At 40.8% G+C, this 22,535-nt stretch overlaps 1 protein-coding gene across 3 annotated transcripts in view; it reads right to left on the bottom strand.

The window, feature by feature from the left end:
• svep1 (sushi, von Willebrand factor type A, EGF and pentraxin domain containing 1) overlaps positions 1-22,535 on the bottom strand; it is a 92,767-nt gene that overhangs the window by 14,157 nt on the left and 56,075 nt on the right. For all 3 annotated transcript variants that reach the window (XM_046064337.1, XM_046064336.1, XM_046064338.1), the window contains 27 exons: positions 19,216-19,347; positions 18,058-18,249; positions 17,732-17,853; positions 17,540-17,645; positions 17,240-17,443; positions 16,834-17,067; positions 16,503-16,664; positions 16,035-16,196; positions 15,446-15,607; positions 13,597-13,685; positions 13,189-13,285; positions 12,815-12,928; positions 12,305-12,418; positions 11,865-12,066; positions 10,312-10,469; positions 9,415-9,613; positions 9,072-9,247; positions 8,771-8,895; positions 8,502-8,631; positions 8,175-8,345; positions 7,589-7,762; positions 7,373-7,492; positions 7,083-7,259; positions 2,683-2,767; positions 2,370-2,561; positions 1,676-1,843; positions 485-1,157 (listed from right to left, as the gene is read on the bottom strand). In XM_046064337.1, coding sequence (XP_045920293.1) covers positions 485-1,157; positions 1,676-1,843; positions 2,370-2,561; positions 2,683-2,767; positions 7,083-7,259; positions 7,373-7,492; positions 7,589-7,762; positions 8,175-8,345; positions 8,502-8,631; positions 8,771-8,895; positions 9,072-9,247; positions 9,415-9,613; positions 10,312-10,469; positions 11,865-12,066; positions 12,305-12,418; positions 12,815-12,928; positions 13,189-13,285; positions 13,597-13,685; positions 15,446-15,607; positions 16,035-16,196; positions 16,503-16,664; positions 16,834-17,067; positions 17,240-17,443; positions 17,540-17,645; positions 17,732-17,853; positions 18,058-18,249; positions 19,216-19,347 — 4,640 coding nt within the window. The remainder of the gene's footprint in view (positions 1-484; positions 1,158-1,675; positions 1,844-2,369; positions 2,562-2,682; positions 2,768-7,082; positions 7,260-7,372; positions 7,493-7,588; positions 7,763-8,174; positions 8,346-8,501; positions 8,632-8,770; positions 8,896-9,071; positions 9,248-9,414; positions 9,614-10,311; positions 10,470-11,864; positions 12,067-12,304; positions 12,419-12,814; positions 12,929-13,188; positions 13,286-13,596; positions 13,686-15,445; positions 15,608-16,034; positions 16,197-16,502; positions 16,665-16,833; positions 17,068-17,239; positions 17,444-17,539; positions 17,646-17,731; positions 17,854-18,057; positions 18,250-19,215; positions 19,348-22,535) is intronic.

The following is a 22,535-nucleotide window of genomic DNA, read 5'->3' as shown; positions in this document are numbered from 1 at the left end:
TTTTTTTACAGGATGAAGAAAGTAAGACTTAATTTTACACATCTGCAGCTTACCAACAATTTCTAGCAAGTTCCTAGAAATTAGTTCCCAGACTTCTATAGAGAAACTTCTTACTCCATATGATAACATACTATTTTGTTTACTTAATATTATACAGATTGCAAGCTGAACTTTGTATGTTGATTCCCTCTTTTCACTTGTAATGCGATCATCTCTGTATATTGTCTGTATTATTGTTGATGATATTAATTCATATTTTAAACTCCAAAGATGATGTACCTTTAAGAAGGCGCTGGTATAAAGTATAGAAAGGCACAACAAAAACACAACATCATTTGATAATCTGAGCGTTGATTAAAAAGATCCTAAATTTATAAATGTATAAGCAAGCATGATGTACTCCCCCTCTGTTTTGTTATTTACTTTTTATCATAACAAGGACACATGTTTACAGTGTGTGTGAATTCGGGTGTTTGTGGCTCACATGGATTTGGCCATTCTTGAGGGAAGGAGGTTGGGGGCAGGACACAGGTACACAGGTAGGCAGAGCTCCTCCCCACTCTCCATTGGCCTTGCAGGTCCTCCTCTTCTCACCTCGGATTAGGAAGCCTTTTACGCAGGTGTACGCCACCACAGCTCCAAAGCTATAGTTTGTCCCGATCACATAGCCCCGATCAATGCTCTCAGGCCTGGAACACCTCACCGGCACACAGCTGATATCGTACGGCGAAGGCTCCCACTCTCCTCCCATCAGACACCTCAGTGTGGCTACGGTGTTGAGCATGAACCCCTCCTCACATTTATAGGTCACTTCAGTGTTGCTGGCGTATTTGGCTTTGCTGACCGAATCTAAAATTGCATGGGGTAGCTCAGGCGGACGTAGGCAGAAGTTTGCGATGCAGTGAGGGGCCTCCATGCCATCAGGGGGCGCCCACACACCCTGAGCGTTACACACCATCTTAGAGTTGTTGCCAGCAGTGTATCCGTCAGTGCAGTAGTAGTTAGCAGTGTCTCCGAACAGCTGGTGGCTCTCGTAGGGCTCGGCGTGGTCGATGTCGGGCGGGGGGCCGCAGGAGCGGGGGACGCACTGGGCGGAGCTGTCACTCCATTGGCCACTTGGCAGACATTCTCTGGTCTCTGGGCCAATCAGAGTGTAGCTGTGAAGAAGGCCAAAAGAGATTAGCAAAAAGATAAATAAATCACGCCTCAACATAATCAGATATCAGAATGTCGCCTTTGCCTGCAGCAAATGTAACATCAGTAAGTTTGATTGGTTACTGACATATTTCCAGTCATTAAAAACTTTGCCCTCTAGACTCACTGTTACGCAACGTTAATCAGACAAAGTAATGATCATGCATAGATCTTTTAACAGGTCAAACTGGTTGAATCATCAACATTTGAGGCAAGCATGGAACTTATCACTTCTGTACTTAGTTTCCGTGTTATATAGGAGATGTTTTGTAGAGACTCTTTATTAAACATATATACTATATTTCTTTTACTATAATTAATGACTGTATCGCTGTTGTACCCATGGTGGCTACAGTGAAGAAAGAGGGCTCAAATGCAGAAGCCAAATTTCCCCACGGGCCTTAACAAATATATCTCCGTAGTTTCAACATGCTTGAATTTCAATTGAGAAAACATAACAATAGACTTCAACCACATTTACCCTTCTTTGCAGACATAGTGCACCTTGTTTCCCAGTTCATAGTTCTCTCCTACGATCACGGCGTCACTCAGGGCCGGAGGCTCGCTGCACAGGACGGTCACACAGCGGGGGACAGGCCCGCTCCACTCCCCTGTTGCTTCACAAACCACTTGCATGGAGCCCTGTGGTCTTCGCACCAACACACAACTTAGTTTACACACTCGCTCTACTGCAATTACAGTGTCAGAGAGATTCATAGAGGGCTACTTGTGAAAACAAATAAATCACAACTGATGATGACATACAAAGTCATACAGAGTTCATAATGTCTTTGGAGGTTGCAACTGCATTGTGCTGACGTAACTGAAACAGATTTACCTGAGTCTACAAAGACTTAAAATAAGTAGGACTTATTTCAAGAGAAATTATGTAGGTTATTCACATTTTTTGAAGATTTCACTGGCTTGTTGCTAAATTTAGCTCCTGTGCATCTGTAAATTAGTTGGTGCTGTTGTTTCTTTACAGCACATAGAGTCAATTTTATTGTTACTTCAGCTTAATGTCAACTTCATACTATTCAGCAGTCACAAAAAATTGCAATAAATCTAATCAAAGTAATTAAAATTATCGACAAAATTAGCATTTATGCAATCAACTCATCAAACATCACCAAAAGGCATAAAGAACAGTGCAGCTGGTGGTCCTTTATCCATACCTGTATCCCTCAGCACAGGTATATGTGACGGTGGACCTGTATGTGTTTGTGTTGAGGGTGTAGTCGGCGTTCTGGACAGTTGGAGGCCCCCCGCAGGTCACTGGGTGACAGGCAGGTGGTGTACCGCTCCACCGCAGACTGGCGAGACAATGGAACTCATAGGGGACCTGAGGCAGGAAGCCCTTCATACAGCTGAGGAGAATAAAAACCAAGCGAGACACAAAGAGGTTAACAACAACATTTGTAAACACCTTTTGTAATATTCCCTACTGTTATCATTACACATTGGTGTTTCAGGGGATGCAAATGATACCTGAAAGTCACCTTGCTTCCACAGGTGAAGTTGTTTCCCTTCATGATGGAGTTCTCTGGAACAGTTGGTGTCGGGCAGGAGAGGGCTAAAGTGCAGCATCGAAGAGATGATTAGTATAGCTGTGAGTAGCTACCTTTATCTTACACACTCGGAGTAGAGATAAATTTACTAATGCATGTTATTGATTATATTTTGGCAAAGACATGGTCTAGGATTAATGCCCCATTACATTTTACACTAATAGGATAAAAGCGCCACACAAGAAAGTATATAAATGGATAGAAGCCAAAGAGTTGTGACTGAGAGGAAGTAGCAATTCAAGGGGAGCACTAATCAAAGGGGTACTTCAGTGATATTACACTTCCACGAAAATGTAGGACACCCGAGAGACAGATAAAAAGAAGAAAAATGATAGAATTGAACCAGCAGAAACCAAGATATCTAGACATTTTCAATGACTGCAAAAGCACTAGATCCTATATTTCATATGAATCCAACAAATGGTATGTTTTCCTTAAATCCGAGGGACGCTCGCCCTTCCTTCTCACACTGAATCTACAAATCAATTTCACCATTTTGTTATCATAGAGCATATTCCACTGCCCGTTTACAGTAAAGTCCGACACGCACAAAGACTGAATGACAGGATGTTTAGTTGGGACTCTCGTTTAATTACTGTTCGCTCACATGCTGCACGTAGCGTTTCACTGGATGTTAATTTATTCATCCTTGCAGTTGACATGAATAAGAAATGAAAATATCGTGAGAGACCGTTACTGTGGTTGTAAAATGTTTCTTTTGAAACTTTGCAACAGGGAAATAGTTTTTATAGACTGATTTGAGAAAAATCTTCTCGACCTCTTAAAAAAGTCATTTTCATGGTGTTTCAGTTTATTAAAGTGAATTTATTTTAATTTTATTAAATTTATTTTAGATCTTTGGCACATATTTATCTCTCTCTCCCTGCACGTTAGACTTGTGTGCAGTTTACCATTAATCAAACAGTGATACAGATATCTTACTAGGTCCAGCTTAGTAAGATTGCAGTCGTGACTTTTACCTAAAAGTAAAAAGACTGTTTATTCAGACAAGTGCATGTCTGAAAGGGGCTATAGGTCTCAATCCCAGACATTCACCTCAGACTTTCGAAAGCTCCCTTCAGAACCACAGAGACATTATACTGCTTTAACTGCTTACACAAGCTACCACTCCTTATGGCGACACACGGTCAGGTACTGTTTGGCACCAGTCTGTCTACCAGTCATATATCCCCATCATGTTATATTTTAAATACTCAGATTACACCACATTAAGACAATTACAAAGTCAGCCTACTATCAACTGAAGAATATATCAAGGATTAAAGGACTTATGTCTCAGCAAGACCTGGAAAAACGTATCCATGCATTTATCTTCAGTTGACTCGACTACTGTAACAGTGTCCTTACAGGGCTCCCTAAGAAATCCATCAGACAGCTGCAGCTGATTCAGAACGCTGCTGCTCGAGTCCTCACTAAGACCAAAAAGGTGGATCACATCACTCCAGTTCTGAGGTCTTTACACTGGCTTCCTGTCTGTCAAAGAATTGATTTCAAAATCCTGCTGTTTAGTTTATAAAGCACTAAGTGGTTTAGGGACAAAATACATTTCTGATCTTCTGCTTCGTTATGAACCATCCAGACCTCTCAGGTCGTCTGGGGCAGGTTTGCCTTCTGTACCCAGAGTCAAATCTAAACAAGGAGAAGCAGCGTTCAGTTATTATGCTCCGTATATCTGGAACAAACTCCCAGATAACTGCAGGTCTGCTGAAACTGTCAGTTCTTTTTAATTAAGACTGAAGACTTTTCTTTTTACCCTAGCTTTTAATTAAATATTTAAGATTTTTCTTTTTACCACTGTCTTTAACTAGTAGATTGATAACTTACACTGCACTGTTACTTTTACTGTCCTGTTTTCCTTTTCTTTGTTTTTAGCTTTTTACCATTGCTTTTAAGAAAATATTTACACGGTGAGAAATGAGTAGGTAACTGAGTGAAAAGATAATGAGAGTGAGATTGAACAGAGTGAAGGAAGTTGTCTTAAATCTCACACCTGAGTGATTTGCAGGAACCTCTGTCCACCTGTGAACGCGCAAGTGGGTCAAGAGTATAACTGGATCAAAGTGGCCTGCGGACAGACATGTCCTGGTTTCTCTGTGGTGTCCGAGGGTTTTTGGAGTTTCAGTGGACCCAAAGATTGCTATGGAACCGAGTACAGACTAGCTAGAGAGAGTAGATTAAGTGTACTTCTCTGTTTATTCTCTTTTCAAAATAATTGTAACTCAGTTATTTGCTCAACCCCTCAGCCTGTTTTTATTTTCCATTTAAGTCTTTTAACCCTGATTGTACACTGCACTGTAACTTTTATATTTTAACTTTAATAATTTATTTATCTTTTGTTTCTGTTGTTTGTAACACACAGGGGGAAAAAATCAAAATCAAATTCAGCTGTTTTGATTTTGGCAGAGAACATCATGCAGGTGCCTCCTGCGTTTCAGATGACATACAGAGTTCCACTTTTAACTGAGTCAACGTAACAAATTGGCACAGTCTGCAGGTGCTGAGTAGGTCAGTTCCCCTTTCACTATGAGCAAGAATGTGGCTCAGAGCCAATGGAGGTGCTGCAGTGGTCAGGCCTTTCAGCCTGCTGCATAGTGGAAGACAAAAAGACAGCTGCATATTTAATCACCCCTTCAGTGCTCCGTGGGTCGGGCACGTTGCATAATGTGTGTTTGTAAAGTGTACATGCGTGTGTATTTGTGTCTGTACTATTTGCCTGTGTATGTGTGTCCATGCATCCACAATATCTCATCCACAAGAGTGAGCTTGTGTGTGTTTACCTGAAGGGTATCAGTGCTCCTGCTATTTGCATAAAAATAAAAGACTGTGATTATATCTGTGTAGTTTCATTTGTGTGTTGCTCAGATCCTACTGGCTCTTAGCAGCTGAATACTTTGATGAGGAAACTCATATAGAATAACTACAGTACTTCAATGGCTCCAATACTAATGAATCCATTCCCACTGAGGTTGTTCACTGAGCTGGTCAATAAGATGTGTTTAGGTGTGATTGTACATTTATAACATCATTATTATTATTATTATTACATTTATTTCTTGTTTATGTGAGTGTATCTGTGTTTCATGTTAGCCTGACATCAACCTGTAATATTCATGTTACGTTTTAGATGAAACTCTCTTTAGTGGAAGATTGTAAGCAAAACCCAGTGGTGGAACGCATGAAACAAATAAAAAATTATACCAACTGTGAGTGTTATGAATGCAAAAGCTTTATGTATAACAGGGAATCAAAATGTTTAAATGCATTCTGACTGCGGTCACACCAAAAACCACACAGCACCTTTCCCACACATGAGGGGAACGTGGTTAATGTGACCACTCAGACCACTAGGACTACTGATTCGGCTGAGAAATACTCATAAACCCCAAACATGACACATGAATAAAATGTATATCAAGTGCTGTATCTTTAACATATGTAAAGGATAATGCGATATTCTGAAGTTTTCTTATTGTCATCAACTCCCCTGACTGAGGCCCTCAGCCACAAGCCCATTTGTCAACCATGATGACAAATTAAGTATTTTCCTAATACGGCCGCTACTGAAGTTTTTTTGGTTGGGGAATATTTACATCTGCAGATTACAGCATGTATTTACAGCAGCAGGGCAGTGACTGTGATTCAAGGTAATCCATGCAAATGTTTAACACTCTGGCTTATTGATGTGTTTTTAATAATACTTTTGGGAGACTAAGGCAATAAGCAATGAGCTCTATCAGACATTGGCTACATAGACAATATTAAGTGAGATCAATTCACTGTTGTTTTTGGTCTTTTCATGGGCTATATAATGTCTATCAACAGCCTTAACCTCATTAAACTCTGGTTACACTTACTTTTCCTTCCATTTTCTGAAGAAGGAAAATGGCCCCCTCTTGTGGTGGGAGGTTATAAAAATTAAGCTGGTTTGGAAAGGCTGTAAAACTGGCTTAGATGGGTTGCTTTTTAATGTTTAATATTTTAGTTCATAGTTATTTTTTAATATTTAAATATTTGCTTACATGATCTTATAAAAGTACTTATCTAAGATACTCCACAACAGAAGTTAATGGTAAAAAACACATATAGAATCTAAAACTCAACAACTTACTGTAGTGTGACTTCATCACCATTGCTAAATATCCCTTAAGAAGTGCCGTGCATGCAACCTAAATATAGTGAGGATACATTTTTAAATTTCAGTTATTTAATTAAAAGCCCAACATTTAGCTGACTTCAGAATATGATTCTTAGTACAGCGTCTCCACTGTGATGGCATGACATGACCACTCAACCCCTCACCTCTGCAGTATGGGGCTGGATCGTCCCAGCTTCCAGTCTCTAGGCAGCGGAGGCGAGACGAGCCTATAAGCTCATAGCCGTCCTGACAGCCAAAGACAACCTCACCGCCCATCAGAAAGTTGCTGCCGTCTCTGTGACCGAACTCTGGAGACCCGGGGTTCTCACACTTCACTGGCTCTGGCAGGAACACAAACACAATTAACAAATAGGTTTATATATGGACAGATAAAATGTGTCAATGTATAAAATGTTTAACAGCACTGCTTGCTTGTGGAGCTGCGTCTTGTTACCTGTGCAGTTTTTTCCCTCTCCACTATACGGGTGGACACAGGTGCAGGTGTAGGAGCCCTCCGTGTTCTGACAACTAGCGTGTTCATCACAGTCAGATCCCAGAGCACACTCATCCACATCTAAACACAAACGCACATAACACAAATATTTTGTCAATCTTCCAAACAGGATTATTTTTCCCATATGTCACTGATTCAAAAAGTCAAATGAAGTACCCAGACAGGCTGGTGGATTTCCTCCCCACTTCCCACTGTTGCTGCAGTGCACCTTGGTGTCTCCCAGCAGGTAAAAGCCAGCGTCACACTGATAGACCACAGAGCTGCCGGCAAGGAAGTCCGTCCCCTGAAACAAGCCATTTTCCAAAGGACGAGGTGGCCCGCAGGACACTCCTGTTACACACACAGAGGACAGAGGAATACTATCAAGGATCTAACTCCCACAGGCTCGCTACCTATAGCTGTAAGCTTTTTTTTGTGTATGTCACATGTACAATACAGTAATACCACATATCCATCTGCTGCAGGAGGAATGTATGTTACGTGTCTTACCAGTGTTAGCCAGGGACGTGTTTGATAAAAAAGCTGAAGCATTAAAAATGTTTCAGCAAGCTAAAATTATCACTTAAGATTTCTATATGAGAACATAAAAAATTTCCACACTCAGGATTTGTCAAATGTTTTAGGTTTGTTTTTGTCATCACAGAAATTTACTCGGCAAACACAACAAATCAAAAACAAACATATGGTAAGATATGACTCATTTACATTTCAAATCGCAGAACAGTTTGTATCTCTGGCTTACGTTCACAGCTGGGCAGAGGGTGACTCCACTCTCCTTTATTTTGGCACTGTAGCACCGGCTCCCCCAACAGGTAGAAGCCGGGATCACAGGACAGCTGGACCTGGGCCCCGGGGCTCACCTCCACAGTGGAGGCGTGCAGGTGTGGCACTGCATTCTCCAGCTTGGGGCAATCTGGAGAGACCAGGAATGGTTTTCAGTGATGGAGACAGAGCCTAGAAAGGCTAAGAGCACGCATGGTAGTATTACAAGTATTCTCGTAGCAAATACAGAAAGTTTATCATTCAAGGTAATACACTGTGTGCTTAAGACTTGTGGAGCGTCTCTTACCAGCACAGAAAATGCTGTTCAGGTTTACTTTGACTCGCCCCACAACCCCGCTGAGGAAGTCTGGCCAGGCGAGGACGTTCCCTCTGTGGTTCACGTGGGAGGCTGGACAGCTGCTGGACAGGACCTTGATCTACAGTATATAGGCGGGGAAGATCAGTTGTTATATCTGTTTAAATATATATTTTATGATTGTGTTACATGTTAAATTACCTGGTTTCATAGACGTGGGTATATGTGGCATTTAACAGGAACACAATTACTACATCTACCTGTTGAGGAGTGAGAACACGATCCCAGATGTTGAGCTGGCTGATGGAGCCGACAAAGGATTCGACAGGGTTGAATCCCTCGCCCCTCTGATCCTGGTCCTGACCTAACACCAGCGCCCCACCACCTATAGGACACATGTTTAAAGGTCAGAGGTTAACGAGATGTCAGTGAGAAATTATTCTCCTTGTCTACTGGGTTACTTTGTTCAGAAACATCCAACGCTGTTTTATTGAAGCTAATTATTTCTGGATATGGAAAACTTATGGTAGAAAGGTGACCAGGTCGAGGATAGCACTACACCTGGGATAGTGGTGCCGACTGACAGGCCTTTGCCTCCATCTGAAGGCTTCCCATTGATGTAGATTCTCCAGTCACCATCCCAGCTCCTCCAGGACACCCCGATGTGGTACCACAGACCTGTGTTCACTGCAGGACAGTCAGTGATCCGCTCTTTACCATTCACATACAGCACCCACCTGGAGGGAGGGAGAACCACGGGAAGAAAGCATTATTATAGGTATAGGATAGGTAGATTAAACATAATGGTACTTCTTTATTGCCCATACTCTGTTTCATGTGTACTGTATGGAATAATACAGTTTATGTGCATTTATATTCTCTTGACTGTTAGTACATCACTGACCCATTGTAGTCTATGAGAAGGAAAGCGTTGTCACTGCCCTCCACGGCGTAAGAGACAGGTGTGCCATAATTGGTGGTGTCCGATGACCTCATCCAAAAGGTGCAGGTGATCTCCGTCAGCGCCGGCATCACTCCATCCATCATTACGTAGCCATGGATACCAGACACCTCAAAGTCCAGGTTGAAGGCCGCAGACATCTCTGATAGGACAGAAAAGACATTTACATTAATGGGTGATTTTTTTTATTAAATTAAATTATTACTGTGACTGGTTCATCTTGTGCATGAGTGATTACAAACCTGTGGGTCTGGAGCTCACAAGGGGTCACAAGATCAATGTGTGGGATCCTGAGATGTTTACAGAATCAGACAAAACTTATTTCTGACTTTTCTCTTTGTTTCTACTTCTAACTTCAAAATAGATGCAGCTGGGTAGACATTGCTTCAGTTTATGTCTACATGCTTTATTTATAATGCTTTATTGATGCTTTTATGTTGCTCCTCATATGTAAGTCGCTTTAGATAAAAGGACATTTTTTTTGTCTCACTAGACAGTTTTTGATTTAAATCCCCCAATTTCTGCCTTGCACTCTGACAAGTTTTGAAAAGAACCCTTTAAAAGATCACAACCCATAGAAATAATTTGGCAAATACTAAAACACCTTAAAGAACAATTGTGAACATAAAGAGGGTTACCATGTGTTTGAGTAGCATTTTAAATGTGTTAAATCAGAAAAGTAGACACATAAAAGAGACCAACATGCAAAAGAAAAAGGTCTATGCTAATGCACGCCCTTGTTGTGCTTCAATGGTGGTTTTAACTGACACATTTACATCAGCTATCTCTCTTTCCCTCCTCTAGAGTTGCCTTGGTGATGTGTAATCTGTCCTATAGTACCTGTCTCACACCTGGTTCCGTTGAACCCAGGGAGGCAGCGGCAGGTGTAGGACCCCAGACCATCCATGCAGCTGGCCCCGTTCACACAGGGGTTAGGGTCGCACTCGTCCACGTCCACCTCACAGATGCGGCCACGGTAGCCCTCCACACACTGACACCTGAGAGAGGGAAGGAAGACACTGTAAGACAATACCACTTACAGGTAAACACTACAACATAACAACAAAGGGCATCGTGCAACAATGTTTTCAATCAAACCTTCCTCTGTCATGGTTAATGAAACGTACTGTATCTGTAGATAGTCAACTGTGGAAATAAACTCTTTTTGAGATGATGATAACATTTTCTGCTGAACTGCATGTAAGTGGTGTGACATCCCCATCTCATGTTCTGCACTGTGGGCTAGAGAGGGGGGAAATCCTCTTCCCTCCACGCTCCTCGTTATTTTTGTTTCTTTCACCATACAACACTCCACTCACTATTCTCTCAAACATGCATACCTGCTGACATGACTGACCAACTGATTATCACACTTCATATGATTATTTGAACATTAAGTTGTTTCTGTTTGTGTAAAAATAAAAGTAATGGCACCTTTGCTGCAGTTTTGTGTCACCGTACTATTCTTTTTTGTTGCGGTTTTGAGCCAGCCGTGACAGTGGGTGTATTGTGTTATTATATAAAGCTGCATTCTTAGTGTTGTTATTAATTTTTCATTCAACCAATTCAGCAAGGAAAATACTTACTATATACTGTACATCACATAATACAACTTTAGAGGTTATTTAAGAACAGTTTTTAGTTAAAGGTTTCCTCAGTGACCTAATAATTTCAGTCAGATTTCTGAGTTTCTCTGAGCATGCTGCATCTGAAAAATGTCTGAATGTATGTCTGAATGTGAAGCACATGAAAAAGAAGAAAGGTGCGTCACAAATTCAGTGTTTCTCTTTCAAATAATGTATTATTTATTTATGTATTGTTGAATATTAAATATATTATATAATATTAATTGTTTAGAAGTAACATTACATCATAACCAATGTTGGGGAGTAACTAGTTACATATAATTTATTTACTTAATTTAATTTACAAAATAAATGTAACTGTAATCCATTACAGTAAAAATGTGTAATTAAATTACAGTTGCTTGTGAAAATGTTAATGATTACATTGGGGTTACATCAAAATATTTTCTGTAAAAAGCTTGACTATATGTTTAAATATGTTGTCTTCCTTTGCCATTTCCAGCCACAGCCATTTAATAAAGTTTGATGCTGTTCTGATGCTTTTGATTGGTTTTCATGTTTGAAATTTTAGCACCACACGCCTGCCAGTTAAATTGCCGCTGAAGCTGTCTTTTTAAAATGGTTAACAAATGTTACATTACTTTGATAAAGTAATGTGGTTACACTACTATTACATTTTTATTAGGGTACCTTGTAATCGGTAACCTATTACATTTCCAAAGTAACCTTTCCAACACTGATCATAACACAAGAAGACTAATGAATTATTAGAAATCTTCCCATCAGAATTTTCATCAACTTAATTACCTGAAGTTGTTAACAGCATCCACACATGAGCCTCCATTCAGACAGGGGGCGCTATAACATTCATCGATGTTGACCTCGCAGCTATCCCCTGAGAAGCCCACAGCACAATTGCAGGCGTAGCCAGCTGTCAGGTCCTCACACACACCTCCGTTCAGACAGGGGTTGGAAAGGCACTCGTTTATTTCCAGCTCACAACGAGATCCTGTGGAAATGTTAAACGACAAGGAAAACAGTTAATACATGTATACACTGTATCTAAAGTTTAAACAGTAATAGTATTTACTGTACAGAATGAATAAGAGGTTCAACAAGTTCAAACCAATAATCCACTTGAATAATTATCTGATGTTATGCAATAAGTTTTACTGTTGGCGCGACTGTCCGACAAGGAAACCAACTGTCAAACTGAATGAAACTGTAACCCAGTCCTGTTATCTAACCTGTGAAGCCGCTGGCACAACTGCAGGTGAACTTGTTAACCTCGTCCACGCACACACCTTCGTTCAGACATGGGGAGGAGATACACTCGTTCACCTCCGCCTCACACAGAGAGCCTGAGACAAACGGGGGGAAAGGGTCAAACAGAGACCGAGGATAAGCTCAAAGGTAAGCTACAGTACAGTATGTGATTATGGGGCGTTCCCATTATTAAAAACAATGGCATCTTTGAGCTACTAAAACCATTTGAGATCTAAAACAACAAGAACTCTTTGCACATGAAACGTTTTGTAATTTGTTTTCACCTGACAGCAGTGACATGACATATGCTGATGGAGGCAAATAAAGCCGTCCCGTTTAAGACTATTCAAATACTATCAAATTTACAGCTATATAAAATGTGTAGTCAAAAGCCTGTAAGTGTAACCCTTTTAAGACTTTGAAATAACGAATTAAGTTTTTAAAACTTTGATTTAAATCATCAACACTTTACTTCCTCAATGGTCCCTTACCTAAAAATCCAGGCTTGCACTGACACTGGAAGTCTCCCATGCCGTCTCTACACAGGCCTCCATTCTGGCAGGGCGCAGAGTCACACTCATCTATGTCTATCTCACACTTGGCACCTGAGAGAGAAATATCAGAGGCTGTATCAGCTACTCGTCATAACATAAGTCACATACAACAAACACAAATGTGGAAGTGCTGAATGTCCGTTGCCACAAATGCCAACACTTAGACGAGAGTCACAGTTAGCAATGACATAAAATCCAGTACACAAACCTCTAATGATCATCTTATTCCTCCTTCTTTAAAGTTGTTAAGACATGTATGTTTATTATGTTATTAAACATCACACCGGGTGAATCTCTGACTGGTCATTTACCTGTGAATCCGGGCATGCAGGTGCAGACGTATCCCGCCCCGACCTCCTCACATGTCCCCTTATTCTGACAGGGATTCAGGAAGCACTCATGGAAAACCTGCAGGAACAGCCAATCAGATCAGTGAAACATTCAATGAAAAACACCTACCCTCACATAAATAAGAAATAAAAAAGGTAGATATAATGTAGGTAAAGATATAATGTGAATTCTAAATTAATTAGAAATTCATTCAACAATAAAGCAGGAGAAATTTGGTATTAAGAGGTATTGCCATTTTCATCTCCAGGTTAGTTGCAGCCATTTTGTAACACGTGTAATAGAGATACCCTATGTAGGGTTTTGGACATTTGAGACCTATAATAAGTTAAGACATGTGAGAAACAAGGTAAGTGTGGACAAAGACTAACCTGACTGCTTGCTTGGTAGTCCTCAATGACCTCCACCTCTGGAGCTGCAGTCACACTCTCCTCTTTGGGAAGAAAACTGGAGCCAAAACCTGACAATGACACCCAGAGAAAATACACGCAATATAAGCAGAGACAAGTCGGAAAAACACAGCAAAGATCTTTCCCCTTGCCACCAGACTCGCAGACGGTTGTGATCTGTCTGAACAAAAGCCTGCATTCTTATTAGAAACTGGCAGCATGTCCTGACCGCTGTTCGTTCCCACACCTAAGGCATGCATATTTATTCATTTCCATTCTGCAGCAGAGCAATAAAAGTCATATTATTTCCATTTCCCCCCTGATCTCTTGCAGTAATTCCTTTTCCAACTGGATTGAGCTGTCACAACACAGATCAGACACCACACAACTGGAACAGCACGTTTTGAAACTGCAGAAAAGCTGTCACACAGAGCGGCTGACACAGAACAGCTCTATATGGTTTGGTCTCTGCTGACTTCACTTGGCACGTCCTGTAGAAATTTACCATAAGTCATTTGACATGCCAACTCAGCACAGCACAATGGTGTTAAAATAAAACTATCTACATATGCCTGCTCACATCAAATTTAAATTCAACTGGAGCAAGAGCTGGAACAAACTACGGTCGTATAGTTTTAGTTTTAATTAACATAATTTGCTCAATCACAAACAACAAACCTGAGAGAGGAGTCCTTCCTACAAAACTTCAACATACCAGGAAAGTGCCTATATTTGTCCAGATCTTAATCCAATTGACAAATTGCAGCTAGTCTTTATGCCAACAAGTATTTTATACTTTATGTATGTAATTAATTTCGATCACTTTGTAAAGATCTGTTTTCACTTGGGTCTTTATTGATCAGTGTCATAAATGCCACATTAAATCTACTTTGTTTCAGTGTTGTAAAACAATAAAAAAAAATGGAAATTTCCCAGGGGGCGAATAGCTTTTATAGGCATTATGTTTATCATTGCAACTGGTGAACTGTAACTTTATTCGGACACTTTGCACTAAGTTATTATTTCTGGTTTTATATGTCTGAATAATGAGTATTGTGTTTAAAACTTTCCAATGAAGCTTTTTAGTAATAGAAACCTCCGCTACAAACTTAATTCACTAATTATCGGAACAATATTGTAAAATTTGTAAACCAAGTTAATCTTGGTCCAATTCACTTTGTATACAGGCACACACCTCAACAGAGCCACACCAGTTGTACGAATGGACAAATGGCTGCCAAACGCACATGTAATACAACTGTAGATAAGCTTTGATTGTGATGATTGCATCAGTGGTTCCCAAAGTGGGGTCCACCACCCCCAGGGGTCCCTGAAGGGGTTCCAGGGGGTCCCCAGTAAAAGGGGAATCATTTATTATTATAATAATTTGCTTTATTTAATTTAAAGCAAAACTCCTATCAGATGGGGGTTCTTGGTCTAATTTGCGTCAGTTTAGGGATCCTTGAAAATGTAATTTCCCATAGTGGGATTGATAATTGATGATTGTCTTCTTCTTCGTCTTACCGTAAAAAAGTTTGAAAACCATTGGACTAGATAATGGTTAGTGGGGTCTTGACACCATCAGGAAGACCTTAAGGGTGGTCTAAGAAAGCCCCGAATAAGGTAAGAAATCACCTGCACGTCATTGTTTCTTTTGTCTGAAGATACCACAGGACCGTTAGATTTTTTGTAGGAACAACTGTGATCAGAGAATTCTTTTAGAAACCAAATAAAACACAAAAACAAAGATCCTCTGGATATCAAAAGGAGGGCTTGTGTGTGTGGGTTTGACGTGAAAAGGCTTTGTTTTTTTCTAGTTAGGGTCACTTACTGGAGCAGTGCTGTATGGTGGTTGCCCCTGTAATGGTGGTTGTTCCATAGAAGGGACAGGAGAGGCAGTAGGAGCGGCCATGTTCAGGCTGGTAGTAATCTCTAGGACAAGGGTAACAGGGAACCAGACCGGTGCGGGAGAAATGACCTGCCGAACAGGGGACTGCAGGAGTGGAGACATAGAAGAGAGGAGCATAGTAAAAGAAAGAAAGAAATTGAGTAGTATATATTGGAGCAGAATAACACAAAAATGTATAAAAAAATGTCATTTTCTGGTTGAAAAGTCCAACGTCAACCTTTGAAAGGTTATAGGTTATTTCTGTATTTTAACTGGGAAACTCAGGTAGCAACATTTTTTCCAGATTTATCATCCAACTTTAAAGGGCAATCATATGACATTTCCAAGTACGAATGTCTGATATAATTGCATAATGAATGCTAAGCACTCGCTTAAAGGCTGGAATTATATTTGTTTTTGTTACCTAGCAGCATTTTGAATAACTTCAGAATGATTAAGGCTTTTCAGACTTAAAATAATCAAGTTGATAGGACATTAAGGGAGTGTTCTCCACACTGTCAAACTGTATCACCTCCACACTCTGTCTCATCCACCGCTCCTCTGGTGACAGTTGAGGTCTCGTCAGGACAGACGAGACACTCCCTGGCGCCGAAACCAGCCTGGAAGTGACCCAGCGGGCATGACTCGCAGATCTCCAGCCCATTCAGAGAGTGACTACCAGGCTTACACTGCCCTGTAAACACATGCGAATCACCGCATCATGAGCAACATTCATCAAAACAACATCAGATCTATAATTAACAAACAGTGCATTTAGTAACTATTTACGTCTGAGAAAAATTCCTCAAAGTCCTATTTGTTAATCATTTATCATTATTTTATCCTACTTGTGGTGGATAGTCTTCCAAGACTGCAATATTTTATTAGTAAGAGGCAATACTTACACATTTCTATTATCAAAATGATACCATTTAAGTTATTTGCAAATGCTCTCTGTCCTTCAGTAAGGCGGAGGTCTGACTGTGTGAATGAATCTTACCTTTGCACTCAGCAATGCTGCGGGAGTGCAGGTAGGCCGTGGATGATCCCTCAGGGCAGGACTTACACTCCAGCTGACCCTCCTGGTCCTGAAAGGAGCCTAGCCAGCAGCTCTCACACTCGTTATGTTCCAGAGAGAAGTAGGTTCCCACCGGACATTGGACTGCAACAGCACACGCAACTAGTGATTTACTGGTAAAAATAAAACTTTCACAGAAGTATCCCATAAATGTTTATGCATGTTATACTGTTATAAAAGTAAGTAAGTTCAACAAATAAAAAGGTGAGGAGTTTAGGTGGGTGTACCCTGCGTTCAATCCTGTCCCACTCACCGCACATCCTGCCTTTGAGCACTGAGCCCGGCCTGCAGAACAGAGAGGGCTTCTTGCTCTCCAGAGATTTGGGATCAGCTACAATCATCTCTGAGGACACGTGGAAACTGGACAGCGGCTGCTTGGCCAGCGTTCGCTTCAGACGATTGGTCAGTTGCTCTAGAGTCCGCAGGAGTCTCTTCTGATTGGCCACTTCTATTGAGTCGTTCCTCGACAGGGGCAGAGGGATGCTTGCTGGGAGAATGGACAAAGTTTAAAGGACTGATAACTAACAACGGATGCTATTGAATATAAAAAACATATCTGTGTGTGTGTGTTTGTGTGTGTATATAAACACACACATATATATATACACATTTATTCCAGCACTGCAAATGTCAATAACCACACAGCAAATCTAATATACCTGTGATGTTGAAATAGATCTGAATCTTTTGGTCTCTGGTAGGTCCTGTGATTTTTCGGTGCCTCTTGGTACGGTGCTGGACCTGCACACTGCTGTCTTGCTGCTGCCTGGCGAGCTGCCGGGTGCCTGTGGCAAAGCCTGACTCAAAGTAGGCGTAGTCCTGGGCACCCTGAGGACTCCAGCTGTTGCCCCAACCCCCTGGTACTGATCATTTTCAGACAGGAGAAGAATAATAAGCAAATTTGATGCTTCCATTATACCATAGGTGGGATACTTAGTGAAGATGTATTTTGTGCCTACCAATAGAGAACCCGTTCTCATAGTCGTAGTTGTACTCTAGACAGTGACCCTGTGACATCACCTCTAGCTTGCAGGTGACATCATCGTTGCTACAAATGTTGGGAAGCTGTGGAGAATAAGAAGAGAAGCAACATTAGTTTCGGGAGTTGATTTACAGCATCTATGTGTGTGTTTATATACACAAGTCCTCACCATGCCTCCCAGTTTGGTGTTGAACTCCCCAGTAAATGACTTGACCAGGTCCACGTCGTCACAGCGAGATGCTTTAAACAGCATCTCAAAGGGTTTGAAACCATTGTTTGCTATACGGTTCACTGGGAAAGACAAAAAGAGTTTTATTTAGCACAGTGCTTGTTTTTCAATTTGCTGCACATGTGTGTTTGAATGTGTTTTGACGTTTAAGTAGGAAAAACGCATTCAAAAAGAGCAAGAAGTATCTGCACATACAGGAATTTGTGTATACTGAAATGTACCTGCAGTAACCTAGGTACTTAACACAATACTTGTGCTGCGCTTACCTGAGCAGTCAGGTCTGTCTGGGGAATAGGGTGGCTCCCACACGCCGTTGTAGGCACAGAAGTAGCTGTGCACTGCATCCTGAGTGAAGCTGTAGCCGTCTTTACAGTGAAGACTACAGTTAACGCCCTCCTCTTCTTCAGAGCAGACAAACTCTCCATTCACTGGGACATATGGCTGGTCACAGGTCGTCCCTGGTCACACACATAGTAGATTATACTTAATGGTTAGTCATATAGGGGCTCAATATTTTATAATACCAACACAAACACACGTTGAAATTCTCATAGGCCTTCATACCTTTTCATACCTGTTCATACTGGCCTTTTTAATATACTTTTTAGAGATTTTAGACTTACAGTAAGTATTATTTTAATAGGTCTGTCCCTGTAGCCTGGACTGTGGGCGGCTGTGAAAACCTTCACATACGCTCATGGAAATGAGTGACATGAGGCACTTTCACACTGCGTTATTTTCCAGAAGTATTGCACCAATATGCCGGCTCGCTGTGCTGTATGAAAGGTCTGGAGCCGGAAAGGGGCTCAGATTTGATCGGCCTCTGAGCCCCGGAACGTTGAAAGTAACACAGACAGAACAATGTCTGTGTGGAAAGCCTCAGCTGTCATGTTGTGTTACACATAAAGGTCGTTATTCACACCGCTGGTTCCAGAAAGCCGGATCGCTATGTGATAGCACACCTGGTTGCGGGATTATACTGCAAACATTTGTTTAATATAAATGAACAAATACGGCATTTTGGAGGATATTCTTTCTACGTTTATTGCAGGATCTCTGTATGAGAGCGACTACGGACAACTAACATGCACTATTGTCTTGTCTCAGGTTTTGATTATGTTATTTATCCTATATGTAATTATTTATAATTACGGTCCTCAATGAACTAAATTTTCTTCCTCTTTACAGATGCTTGAAAACAGTAAAGCTAACATGACCAGTGGAACAAAACTAAAAGCACAAAATTAAACAAAACAGAATATATTGAAGTGGAACACAGTAAATAGGGGAGAATAGGGAAGTTTAAACATACTGAATCAATATAAGAAAAAGTCAAATATTTACACAAATTACACAAAAACATTTATACAACAAGACTAAGTAATGTTATTTAAAAAGCCACGATGTGTCTGTAAGCTCTGTACCTTGCACAGTGATGGTGAGGTTGCAGGTGCGGCTGTTTCCTCCTGCATCAGTAGCTGTGTACTGGACCAGAGTCTCTCCTACTGGGAACTGAGACCCTGGCGTGTGGCTGCTGGTCACTGTGAGGCGACCACCTGAGAGAAACACACGCATTACAAAAGAGTTGGTTATAGACATACAGCACATTTAACACATATTGTGTAAAACAACATCGCCACAATAACATTTCACAAACACACATACAGTATAAACAAAAGTGATCTTTATACTTAATTTGTATTCCTTATTGGTTAGTAACAAATCTGCATTACTCTTGAAGGGTTACCAGTCCAAATATTATTAGAGTGGTCAAACCTCTTGTTCTGTTCATCATGGTGATAACAGTCTGGGAATTGAGACAAACTAGTTGATGTTTCCACAGATGCTTTTAAGTACAATTAATCACATAACATTCTTTAACCTGTGAAGATCATATATTATGATATTTCTGGTGCAAATATTGTAACAATAGACAACGATATCATCCAATAATATGAATGTCGAGTAAAAGTGTAGGAGGACTACCATCCAAAGTAAAACAGCAGAAAGCTCTAAAACAACCAGCAATGCTCAAATCGTTGCTAACATGACTCAACATCTTTATACATTATTTATAACCTTGAAAACTGCACATCGTAGGTTTGACTCATATTTACATGAATTAAATATTAATTATGTTTTTTCTGACCTTTTTCTGAGTCAAAAGTGTTACTGCAGTTATCCTGCAGAGGGCAGTCTCGGCCTTTCCCCATTTTCCAGGACTAAATGAGTCACTCTTAGAAAACCATAGAAGTTATGTTATACATTGATATGTTGACATGGTGTGTCTGGGCACTGCAAATCTTGGCTCATCACAAAACCTCTTGGGATTGAAGAGGGAAAATTGTTATAGTCTGAAGGGCTTAAAAAAACTGAATGTGAAGAGAGTGATGGATAGATCCTTAGGAGAGGAGCGTATGAGTGTGTGTGTGTGTGTTTGCATGCGTGAAACCTTCTGGGTTTCGTCTGTAGGCTGACACACAGGCTGTAAACAGAAAGGCAGTGAAAACATCTGCACTGCAAGTGTGAGAGACACAGAGAAAGAAACGGCCATTAAGAAACAAAAGGAGAAGGTGGGAAAACTCAAGGATTGACCTTTCGTTTCACTTCAGTCCACTTGCTCCATTAAACGTCATTATAACAGGGGTGACACACGTCTGGCCTGCTGGAGTCTGGTGTCTCCCCTTATATATAGCCTGTGTGTGTGTTTGTACGTGTGTGTCTACCAAGTCGTGACTATATATAGTGCTGGCATCAGGGTGTGGGCCTGGAAAAACAAAACACTGACGTTGAAGCAGCGCTGGGCTGACGTCGTCTGGCCCGAAGCAGCCGCAGCAGCCTGTTATTACAGCGTATGTGTGTGAGGCGAGTGTGTGTGATGGTGTGTGTTGGACGGGGTTGCACCTCTGCAGGCAGGTGGGGAATGAGCACGCTGGGTATCGAGGGGTAAGACATTAAGTTTGAGGCCTGTGTTTGTGTTTTCACCCACGCCTGCCTACGTTTCTGTACACACACAGCTCGCTCAGTGTTATTCGTGTGTGTGTGTGTGTGTGTGTGTGGAGCCAGTGAATTGCGTAGGCTTGGCTGTGGGCTGGAACCCTGGTGAAGTCTGGTTTGTCGTCTGTCACCACCACGGCTGTTTGGGTATAGATAGAGTGCCAGAAGAAACCCTGCCAGTTCTACGATATTTAGTCTATTTGGCAGAGTGGCCTTGATGCACTCCTTTATAACAGGATCGGTCTGAAGTGCTAAGCATCAACGTAGTGAGCTTAACAGGGTGGCCTAGGCTGAAAAGAGAGACTAACGGCTTGCATATTAAATCAACACAGCCAGTATGTGACCTCCTGAACTGCCATTGAACAAGAAAATCAGTACCAGCTTTTTCACTGAGCTCAAGTTTCACTGGATAAAAGTGATTGTTAAGTGGCCCAGATTACTTTTTAGAGAAGGAGTCGAGCTGAGAATTACTAAGAGGACATTATGTTTATTCACATTTCACCTAGTTCAAATCTTAGATTCAGTAAGCAAATGTGTCAGCAGTCAAGTAGATAACCGTGACTGCAACTCTATAATGATCTCCCTACACATGTTCATTTGCATATTCCTCATTATTTAGTACAAATACGGTTATGTGAAAAATGACAGAGTAGTGCAACAATAGCACTGAAAAAAAAATGGGTCGGTACTATCTGAGTTAGGTATTAGTGGTCTACACTTATGTGGAAAGTAACGTGCTGTACATAGTACATGTTAATGTAATTGTTAATGTAAAAGTGTTATGGTACTTACTGACTTAGTGACATTTGTTTTTTTTTGTGAAGTTAGCTTTAACTCCAGTACATGACAACTGTAGTTATTAGTCACTTTGACACATACATCAACACATCCTAAGCTTATAAAACTTCCCATGTCTTCAGCAACTCAAACAGAATGAATGAAGTAAAAAAAAAAAATCAGCAATTCAGTCTGATTGTAAGCTACCCAACAACACATAAATTAGTTAACAGATAGACTTATGGATAGGTAATAAGAGACACCAGGTTTAACTCTAATAATTTACCACTCTGAGAGACATTGAAAGAAGGTCATCCTTCATATGAGAAAGTTTAATAGTTATACTAATTAATTTGCTGTTGAATAGTGGACTTTCACTGAAGTATTGCTTTTTGAGAATATGAATACTTGTGGTTGAAGTGGGCCAGTTGTGAACTGGGAACTAAATTAATATTTTTGTGGGTGTAAACCTGGAGTGTCAACTTTGCTAAGACAGTGATTAATACCCAGATCTATTGTGTATTACAGCCGCTCTGACTGAGACAAAAACATTTATGAGTCAAGTACAGTGTGATCGCATAATGACACAAATGACTGTGTGAAAAATGGATGGACTGAGTGCAAAGTCTCACAAAAGAGCATATTTATATAACAAAAACACCTGCTTCCCTCTGCATTAACATTAATGACGTTAACAGACGCTGCAACAACTTCATCAGTCCATAAGTCTTTTTCTCTCTCAATCTCTCTCTTAAACACAGACACACAGATGAGGCATTCATGCACACAATTACAGTCCATCCTCTCACCATTGGATCTTATGTCAAGTGTCTCTCACCATTATTCACACACACACACGCACACGCACACACACACACACACACACACACACACAGCCTCTCCTTATCCCCTTTTTCCAGTCACCCAATGGAAAAGATCCTGTTTAACCATCATCAGTGGAGGAAGAGGG

This window comes from Micropterus dolomieu, linkage group LG12 (assembly GCF_021292245.1).
Source record: "Micropterus dolomieu isolate WLL.071019.BEF.003 ecotype Adirondacks linkage group LG12, ASM2129224v1, whole genome shotgun sequence".
Classification (NCBI taxonomy): domain Eukaryota; kingdom Metazoa; phylum Chordata; class Actinopteri; order Centrarchiformes; family Centrarchidae; genus Micropterus; species Micropterus dolomieu.
The sequence above is the reverse complement of the archived record's forward strand: the minus strand, read 5'-3'. Positions and strand labels throughout refer to the sequence as shown.